Source organism: Oncorhynchus masou, chromosome 23 (genome assembly GCF_036934945.1).
Source record: "Oncorhynchus masou masou isolate Uvic2021 chromosome 23, UVic_Omas_1.1, whole genome shotgun sequence".
Taxonomy (NCBI): Eukaryota; Metazoa; Chordata; class Actinopteri; order Salmoniformes; family Salmonidae; genus Oncorhynchus; species Oncorhynchus masou.
In genome coordinates this window covers 17,315,060-17,325,656 of record NC_088234.1, presented here as the reverse complement: position 1 = coordinate 17,325,656, position 10,597 = coordinate 17,315,060, and the positions used below count along the sequence as shown (strand labels likewise).

Genomic DNA, 10,597 nt, shown 5'->3' with positions numbered 1-10,597 from the left:
GGCTGATCTTGTCAGATTATAGAGTTAACAGATGGTACAATACAAATCACCTGGACAGCTGCTCATCTTTTGGTTCCAGCATAACCTGACACAGACTGTCACTGAGGCTGGACATGGCTCACTAGAAACGCACATCAACGCACATCACTGGTTCAGTGTCCAAAAAGAATGGAAGGTAGCTGTCTCATAAAAAGGGGATTCTAACAATGAAAAGTGGTGAGTTTTTTGTGAAATTCTCTGGTAGAGAAGGGCTGCTGTTCAGATATGTGTTAAGTGGGAGAGCAGGGGAGGGGATGGGACATAAGTGAGTGAACACTTATTTTCCCAGATGCAAGACTTGGCTTGCTTCCCGTCCACACTGGAATGTGGTCTCTCGAGTCACTTTCACAGAGCTCAGACCATATAAGATGTCTCTTACCATGATGCAGCAGACAGAATCTAAGACAAGAAGAGCAACTCAGCAAAGAAAACTGTTGAACTCAGAAATTCACTGCAACTGAAGAAGAAGAAGACTGCAGCTGGCTTACTGGTATACCTTCTGTTACAACAGCCACACTGCAAATACAGTCTACAGAGTCAAGATCATCATGAATACTGCAATGACTGTTATCGTTCTTCTGGTCTGCTCAGACGTCATCTACATGATACAAGGTAACTGGCTTACAAATCTGTCCGTAGAACTTTTGATGACAATTAGTATTATTTAGTAGAACTTTTAACTTATACTGAGTGTACAAAACATTAAGGACACGTGGGAAGCTTTGGAGTCAACATAGGCCAGCATCCCTGTGGAACACTTTCAACACCACTTCCTGACAAATTGAGGATGTTCTGAGGGCAAAAAGGGGTGGGTGCAACTCAATATTAGGAACGTTTCCTTAATGTTTTGTACACTCAGTGTATATCTAACAATATAATTGTGGACTATGGGTGTGAACTATGTTATTCATTTCTTGCAATTTACAATTAAACTTTAAGTCCGGCATTCAATCTGTATAACATTGTCGATAATGCGCCTTTTAAAGGCAATGTTACCTCGTTGGATGCGATCATATTTATGCTATATTAAAAGCTCAAATGTAAATTACCTTTGAATGTCAAGCTCACTGTAACATGGTCTCAGATTGAAACCCGCCTAAAACTAGATTAGGAAAATGTTGATGAAGAGGTGTTTTGTTTGACTTTCTGTTTGTTTGACTTTCTGTTTTTTCTCTACAGGGAGAGGTATACAATATCCTCGATGCCGCTGTCCTAAAGTACATACAGGGGGGGTGAATATCAGTTTAATCAGGAAACTGACCTATTACCGTCCTCGCTCACACTGCTCTAAGGAAGAAGTCATGTGAGTTTTTATACCATACATTATACCATACATTACAGTACTGTACTGTAATGTAAGAAAATTAGATGCACGCTTTCCAAATATATTTCAATTATTCATTTAATTAAACATCTCCCTCCCTCCCACCCACTATTTTTCTCTCCCCCCCCACCCCTTCTCTCTTTTTCTCTGTCTGTCTCCCTATCAGTGTCACACTGAAAACCAGGGGTTTGCTCTGTCTCGACCCAAATGGGAATTTTGCCAAAACGCTGATTGAAAGACAAATCAAAGTGTGAGTTTATGGATGTTTTATTGCACAGGCTATTTTCTGAAGTCAGAATGATGTTATTATTTGGAGTGACGGTTGCTGATAATGGACCTCTGTACGCCTATGTAGATATTCCATTCAAAATAATCAGTTTCCAGCTACAATAGTCATTTACACCATTAATAACGTCTACACTGTACTGTCTACACTGTGCTTTTCTTTCAAAAACAAAGACATTTCTAAGTGACCACAAACTTTTGAATGGTGGAGTACATATATTTATCATTTTTATTTCATTTGATATATTGGGCTCCTGAGTGGAGCAGGGGTCTAAGGCACTGCATCTCAGTGCTTGAGGCGTCACTACAGACACCCTGGTTCAATTCCAGGCTGTATCACCACCTGCCGTGATTGGGAGTCCCAAAATGCAACTCATAATTGTCCCAGAGTCATCTGGATTTGGCCAGTGTAAGCCGCCACTGTGAATAAGAATTTGTTCTTAACTGACTTGCCTAGTTAGATAATGTCATCTATGTGTGCCATATAGATCATGGGCCATGTACTGGTACACCTGAACACTTGAGTATATGAGGGATACAAAGAATGTTGAAAGCAGGTGCTTCCACACAGGTGTGGTTCCTGAGCAATTCCTACGCAATTAACATCCCGTCATGCATAAAAATGCTGGGAAGGTCCAGTTATTTTGGCTACCATGGTTATTCACCCATAGGATGACAATGCCCCCCATCACAGGGCACGACTGGTCACTGAACGGTTTGATGAGCATGAAAACGATGTAAACCATATGCCATGGCCGTCTCAGTCACCAGATCTCAACTCAATTGAACACTTATGTGAGATTCTGGAGCGGCGCCTGAGACAGTGTTTTCACCACCATCAACAAAACACCAAATGATGGAATTTCTCGTGTAATAAGGATGTTGCATCCCTCCAATAGAGTTCCAGACACTTGTAGAATTTATCTCAAGGTGCGTTGAAGCTGTTCTGGCTCGCAGTGGCCCAACGACCCATTAAGAGAAAACAATGTTGTTGTTTCCTTTATTTTGTCAGTTACCTGTATTTTCCTCTAAATAAATATGGTTTGAAGCTTCACAGGGTAGGGTACAGTATCGATTCTTCCATAAATATAAACTTCCATGAAGCTTAAGAGTACACTCTCTATTCTGAAGAAAATGTATTCTTCCATGAAGCTTAACCGAGTACAGGATCTATTCTGACCAAAATGTATTCTTCCATAAAGCTTAACAGTGTACAGGATCTATTCAGCCATAAATATAGTCTGCCATGAAGTTTATTCTAACATGTATCTCAGAGGGTTCATCAGCACACCTTCTCTCCTACAGAATTCAACAGCGTCAGAATCAACGTTCCATTGAGACTCTCTCCACACATACCACCACTAGCACTTGATCACTCTTTGTCTGGCACTGGAGGCTGTGCCACCCTGCAACCCCTCTGCTGGCTTGCCTCTGAAGTGTGGTTGGCCCCAGTCAGGTCTTGGATGGTAGACAACAACCAGAACAAGTGGTGTTGGAGTGCCAGTAGGGGGCACTGTTCCTTCTGGTCCAAAGAGACTTCAATCAATGAGTCAGGACAGTGATAGGGACACTGCCCTACAAATGGTATTATTTATTTGTATATATTTCTATGTTTTATGTATACAGTATAGACATTAAGGAAGAACATAATAGGATTGTTGATATAAAACCTGTCTTTGATATATTTATTGTCATGTATTTAATTTTTTCAAATAAAACAAACAATAATAAGACATAGATGACTTGTTTTCTGAACAATTTGCTCAACAATTATTTGTTTGTGTACTTAATCAGATCATGGATATACACATCACACCTTGAGCATTGCACTAGAATTGTATTGTTGGTCAAAATTTCATTTAACTTGTAATGAAACAGTATACCTGTTCTGCCACGTCTGTCTCTATGCCAAACCAGACCATAGCGTCAACCCTCATACCCGATATGACATGCTCTACCAGACTGGACCATATCATGTATACACTGAGTGTACAACATATCAGGAATTCCTGCTCTTTCCATGATATGGTAGTAAGTGCCAGGCGCACCGGTTAGTGTCAAGAACTGCAATTCTGCTGGGTTTTACATGGGCCAGCACCCCTGTGGAACGCTAGTGTAGATATACATTTCTGGGGAAAACTTACAATCACAAGTCCATCACCACCCACAGTACAACAGTGAGGCCAATACTGAGCTATAAAGACAAACATAAACAATCTGACTCAGATTAATTTGCCAGAGGATGTCTGACTGAAGAGACTATAGAGTTGTTGACATGGTCACACTGCTTCAAGCAACACACCAGCCCCATTGGTTAGACCAACATATTCACACAAACGTTCACATGGTTCGAAAAAATCTCAGCCAGAGAATTAAAAAGACTGCATATTTCCCCTGAAACCTGGTCACTCCCAGAATTGGTCCTCCAACTTGACTCAGAGAAGGCCGGTGACACTTTCTTTCAAGTAGTGCTTATTATAGTGTAATTGCATGTGTAATTATACTGTAATGAGTATTGCAGTTAACTATAACAACTTACAATGTAATAACAAGATGTACCTGATAGTAATTGCGGTCTGTAATTACAGAAGTGTAACAACGAATACTTGTTTCCATACTTGTTACAAATGGGCAAGTTTCCACTATATTCACCAACTTATACAGTACCTTACCCATCCTGACAAACTGACCCTCATTTTCAAGCTTACGGAAGTGTGATCCAAGTGGGAGAAAAAAATACACTAGTACACCAGAGTACATGTAATATCTGCATAAGTGCAATGTAATTACTAGGTGTTACACAGGATTTTGCTTGTTAAAAGGAAGTGTATCTTGATGGGTACTTACTTGTTATTATAGTGTAACGATAGCAGGTGGTGGAAAAAGTACCCAATCGTCAGACTTGAGTAAAAGTAATGATACCTTAGTAGAAAATGACTGATGTAAAATTGATTGTCACCCAGTAAAATAGTCATTGAGTAAAATCTAAAAGTATTTGGTTTTCAATATACAGAACTCATGTCAGGACCCGGTTACGAACCTGGGTCTCCGGAGTGAGAAACAGTCACTTAACCAACTGAGCCACGAATAGTCAGCAGAACCCAGAAGATGAGGCAGACACAGCAGTACTTAAGACGGTGTATTTAATAAAGTAAAAAAGGAGAAGTCCTTCAATACAAAATGGCAAATCCAAAAGGTGGTAGGTATAGCACAAAAAAGCCTCAAGAGATACTCAAAAACAAAAACAGAATTCCACAAGAGCATCCACCGGAAACGACAAGAATACACAGAACACTAGGGCTGGGTGCTAACATACAAACACAGAGCACAGAACTGAGGGAAACTAAGGGTTTAAATACAATCAGGGAAAACGAGGCACAGGTGCAAATAATAATGGGGAACAAGGGAAAAAACATAAGGTCAAAAATCACAATGGGGGCATCTAGTGACCAAAACCCGGAACAACCCTGGCCAAATCCTGACAACTCATGTATCAAAAGTAAAATATTTTTCACATTCCAGACAGCACAATGTTCTTGTTTAATTAATTTATGGAGAGTGTTGGAGCATGCCCCTGGCTAAGACAAAAAACATTTACATTTGTTTGATATAAAACAGTTGGATAAATACACATGTAGATATTGTCCATTCCATAATCTACAATTCCATAATTTACACAACTTAGAAATGAAGCAACTGTGTTTAGTGAGTCCGCCAGATCAGAGACAGTAGGGATGACCACGGATGTTCGGATGTGATAAATGTGTGAATTGGACCACTTTCCTGTTCTACTTAGCATTCGAAATGTAATGAGTACTTTTGGGTGTCAGGGAACATGTATGGAGTAAAAAGTAAATTATTTTCTTTAGAACTGTAATGGGGTTAAAGTAAAAGTTGTCAAAAATATACAGTACCAGTCAAAACTGTACACACCTCCTCATTCAAGGGTATTTCTTTATTTGTACTATTTTCTACATTGTAGAATAAAGTGTAGTGAAGACATCAAAACTGTGAAATAACACATATGGAATCATGTAGTAACCAAAAAGTGTTAAATAAATCAAAACATATTTTATATTTAAGATTCTTCAAAGTAGCCACCCTTTGCCTAGATGAAAGCTTTGCACACTCTTGGCATTCTCTCAGCCAGCTTCATGAGGTAGTCACATGGAATGCATTTCAATTAACAGTTGTGTCATGTTAAAAGTTAATTTGTGGAATTTATTTCCATTTTAATACATTTGAGCTAATCAGTTGTGTTGTGACAAGGTAGGGGTATCAGGTTTGAAGGTAAGACCCAGATGCAGACTGTGTCAGAGTTACAATGTATATTACAGCAACAGGGCAGGCAAACGACAGGTCAAGGCAGGCAGATGTCAGTAATCAGGGTCAGGGGCAGGCAGTGTGGTCAGGCAGGCAGGCTCAGAGACAAGACGGGCAAGTGTCAAAATCAGGAGGGCGAGAAAAAGAGAGACTGGGAAAAGCAGGAGCTTTGAAGACTTTGTTACGCCATCAAGGACAAGCATCTCAACCATGCTTGAAAGTAGTGGGTGGTTTAGTAATGCTTCCAATGAAAGACTAATAACCTGTCCTTGGAAATAAGAAATATCAGTGTTATCCATAGGTATTGCTTGAGTCACAGAGATGTCACTGGTGGGATTTGAACCCAGGTCTCCCACAGAATAAGCTTAATTGTTAGCCCAATAGGAAATACCTTATTAGGAATCACATCTGCTCAGTAACACAGAGAAATCATTTCAAGTGGTAACACTCTTCCTTTCATTGAACTGAGTTGCTATTTATTGAGTCACAGGGACAGTCAGTGGATTTTCCTCGCAAGGCCACACACACACAGACAGACAAATTACTTACATTTTAGGTTGTTGGGGAGTGTTTAAACAAACCATGATTTAATAATGCCAGGGCTTTTCTTTCCCACATGGTGGAATGTGGATATTTAAAACATAGCACCCTTTGTGCAGCTGATTCATAAGTGTTTAGAAGTAGAGAACAGTGTTGCAACATATCTCCTCCCTCTGAAACACACTGAAATTCTATGACTCCAGAATAGTTTATTTACCTTTATTTAACTATGTCACGCCCTGATCTGTTTCACCTGTCTTGGTGATTTTCTTCACCCACCTCTTGGTGTCTCCTGTTTTTCCCCTTTAGTCCCCAGTGAATTTATCCCAGTGTTTCCTGTCTCTCTGTGCCAGTTCATCTTGTTTGCCAAGCAACCAGCTCCTATTTTTCCTAGTCTGTTTTTTCTCGAGCCCTCCTGGTTTTTACCCTTGCCTGTCCTGACGCCGAAGCCGCCTGCCTGATCACTCTGCCTGTCCTGACGCCGAAGCCGCCTGCCTGATCACTCTGCCTGTCCTGACGCCGAAGCCACCTGCCTGATCACTCTGCCTGTCCTGACGCCGAAGCCGCCTGCCTGATCACTCTGCCTGTCCTGACGCCGAAGCCGCCTGCCTGATCACTCTGCCTGTCCTGACGTCCTGACGTCGAAGCCGCCTGCCTGATCACTCTGCCTGTCCTGACGTCGAAGCCGCCTGCCTGATCACTCTGCCTGTCCTGACGTCGAAGCCACCTGCCTGATCACTCTGCCTGTCCTGACGTCGAAGCCACCTGCCTGATCACTCTGCCTGTCCTGACGTCGAAGCCGCCTGCCTGATCACTCTGCCTGTCCTGACGTCGAAGCCACCTGCCTGATCACTCTGCCTGTCCTGACGTCGAAGCCGCCTGCCTGATCACTCTGCCTGTCCTGACGTCGAAGCCGCCTGCCTGATCACTCTGCCTGTCCTGACGTCGAAGCCACCTGCCTGATCACTCTGCCTGTTCTGACCTCGAGCCTGCCAATCGCCTGGTACTGTTTGAATTCTCGCCTGTCCCCGACCTGCCTTTTGCCTACCCCTTTTGATATAATAAATATTGGAGTTCAACCATCTGCCTCCTGTGTCTGCATTTGGGTCATTTGGGTATTTTACAATGACACCCTACCCCGGCCAAACCCTCACCTAACCCGTATGTCACTGGGCCAATTGTGCACCGCCCTATGGGACTCCCAATCACAGCCGGTTGTGATACAGCCTGGTATCGAACCAGAGTCTGTAGTGACGCCGCTTGCACTGAAATACAGTGCCTTAGACCTCTGTGCCACTTTCAGATGTTATTAAGGCACAGAGATACCGTGACGAGATCCTGAGGCTGATTGTGAGACCCATTTAAGGCATCTGTCTCGTAGTGTAAATGATTGGAGACAGGCGCAGGAAGACGTAGTAGGGGGGTTTAATACTTCACCCAAAAATACCACATACCATGAAAAGGCACGGGGACGAAGCACAAAACAAACACGTATACAAAAACACAGGGATGTAATCCAAATAAAACAGTGAGGGTAAACCTCTAATAAATAAACAGGACACGTAATAACAATTGCACAATACACACAGCTCGAAAGCCGAAATAAAGCATAGGTACTCAGTAGCCAACAGACATGGCAACAATGACCGACCAAGACAATGCTGAACAGAGGGCAAATATATACAATTACTAATCAGGGCTTCCAGAACTGGTGCATAGAATGAGAAACAGAACATGGGGGAACCGTGACAGTTTCTGTGACCAACTGATGCATATCTGTATTCCCAGTCATGTGAAATCCATAGATTAAGGCCTAATAATTTATTTCAGTTGACTGCATTTCTTATATGAACTGTAACAGTAAAATCTTTGAATTTGTTGTATGTCTCGTAAATATTTTTGTTAGACTATTACATGCCTTTGCTGATTTTTTTTTTTTTTTACAGTTATCAACCCATCTAGAGGCCGCCACCGTTCTTTTTGCTCATGGCCTATGAAGGAATTTTCAATTAAACCACTCTTCCATGTTCTGCAGAAGTGATGGATATTGGTTTCTGCCGTACCTATATCAGCGATATAATGAAATTAGTGGAACGGCAGTGACAAGACTTGGATAGTTTCTATGAGCGATGTGATCCAAAGTACAATGAACTGGGAATGGCAGAACGCAAAACTCATAGTAAACAGCCGATCAGAGTAGAGAGGGGGTGAATCTACTACAACATACTGGACAATATCAATGTTCAGATGCGAGCCAGGTTTTACCACCTTGGTGAACTTAATTTCCTTGGCGTAATGGACTGCCAAAAATTTGAAACAATGTCACAAAAGTTCAACACCTGCAAACGAGAGCCTTTCAAAATATGCCATGTACTTAAGGCTGATCTTGACGGAGTGTACAGTTCACAAATGGTACAAGACAAATCACCTGGACAGTTCCTCAGCATTTAGTTCAAGCATGACCTGACACAGACAGTGTCTGAGGCGTTACAGGGCTCAATAGAAAGTGCCTTCCCATCCTCAGACCTCAACACACATCACTGGTTCAGTGTCCATACAGGATGGATGGAAGGTGTCTCATAAAAAGGGGATTCTAACAATGAAAAGTGGTGAGTTTTTTGTGAAATTCTCTGGTAGAGAAGGGCTGCTGTTCAGACATGCATTATGTGGGAGGGGAGAAGAGGGGAGACAGGTGAGTGAACACTTATTTTCCCAGATGCAAGACTTGGCGTGCTTCCCGTCCACTCTGGTATGTGGTCTTTCGAGTCACTTTCACAGAGCTCAGACCATATAATATATCTCTTTCCATGATGCAGCAGACAGAATCTAAACTGGAGACGAGAAGAGCAACTCAGCAAAGAAAACTGTTGAACTCAGAAATTCACTGCAACTGAAGAAGAAGAAGACTGCAGCTGGCTTACTGGTATACCTTCTGATACAACAGCCACACTGCAAATACAGTCTACAGAGTCAAGATCATCATGAATACTGCAATGACTGTTATCGTTCTTCTGGTCTGCTCAGACATTATCTGCATGATACAAGGTAACTGGCTTAAAAATCTGTCTGTAGAACTTTTGATGACAATTAGTATTATGTTTTAGTATTTAGTAGAACGTTGAACTTATACTGAGTGTACAAAACAATAAGGACACGTAGGAAGCTTTGGAGTCAGAATAGGCCAGCGTCCCTGTGGAACACTTTCAACACCACTTCCTGACAAATTGAGGCTGATCTGAGGGCAAAAGACAATATTAGCAACGTGTCCTTAATGTTTTGTACACTCAGTGTATATCTAACTATAGAATTGTGGACTATGGGTGTGAACTATGTTATTCATTTCTTGCCACTTACAATAAAGCTTTAAGTCCGGGATACAATCCGTATAACATTGTCGATAATGCGCCTTTTAAAGGCAATGTTACCTTGTTGGCTGAGATCATATTTATGGTAGAAAAAATATCAATTGGAAATTAACATTGAATCTCAAGCTCGCTGTAACATGGTCTCAGATCGAATCCCACCTTAAACTAGATTAGGAAATTGTTTATTAATTATAGAGGGAGACTAAAGTGTTTTGTTTGACTTTCTGTTTTTTCTCTACAGGGAGAGGTATACAATATCCTCGATGCCGCTGTCCTAAAGTACATGCAGGGGGGGTGAATATCAGTTTAATCAGGAAACTGACCTATTACCGTCCTCGCTCACACTGCTCTAAGGAAGAAGTCATGTGAGTTTTTATACCATACTGTGCCGTACTGTAATGTAAGAAAATTAGAAAGAAAACGCTTTCCAAATATATTTCAATTATTCATTTAATTAAACATCTCCCCCACCCCTTCTCTCTCTCTCTCTCTCTGTCTGTCTCCCTATCAGTGTCACACTGAAAACCAGGGGTTCGCTCTGTCTCGACCCAAATGGGAATTTTGCCAAAACACTGATTGAAAGACAAATCAAAGTGTGAGTTTATGGATGTTTTATTGCACAGGCTATTTTCTGAAGTCAGAATGATGTTATTATTTGGAGTGACGGATGCTGATAATGGACCTCTGTACGCCTATGTAGATATTCCATTCAAAATCATCC

At 41.5% G+C, this 10,597-nt stretch overlaps 1 protein-coding gene across 1 annotated transcript; it reads left to right on the top strand.

The window, feature by feature from the left end:
- Positions 1-412: 412 nt before the first annotated feature.
- LOC135509926 (interleukin-8-like) lies at positions 413-3,376 on the top strand. Its single transcript, XM_064930747.1, has 4 exons — positions 413-651; positions 1,219-1,342; positions 1,530-1,613; positions 2,954-3,376. Exons 1-4 carry the CDS (start codon positions 588-590, stop codon positions 3,018-3,020), a joined length of 339 nt encoding a protein of 112 aa, XP_064786819.1. The 5' UTR covers positions 413-587; the 3' UTR covers positions 3,021-3,376.
- The last annotated feature ends 7,221 nt before the right edge of the window (positions 3,377-10,597 follow it).

What these genes read in the sequence shown, in the direction of transcription:
- LOC135509926 (XM_064930747.1), top strand. Translation starts at nt 588, where the DNA reads ATGAATACTGCAATGACTGTTATCGTTCTTCTGGTCTGCTCAGACGTC. An exon ending in TGCTCTAAGGAAGAAGTCAT is followed by an intron (nt 1,343 to 1,529) that starts GTGAGTTTTTAT and finishes TCTCCCTATCAG; the next exon opens with TGTCACACTGAAAACCAGGG. An exon ending in ATTGAAAGACAAATCAAAGT is followed by an intron (nt 1,614 to 2,953) that starts GTGAGTTTATGG and finishes TCTCTCCTACAG; the next exon opens with AATTCAACAGCGTCAGAATC.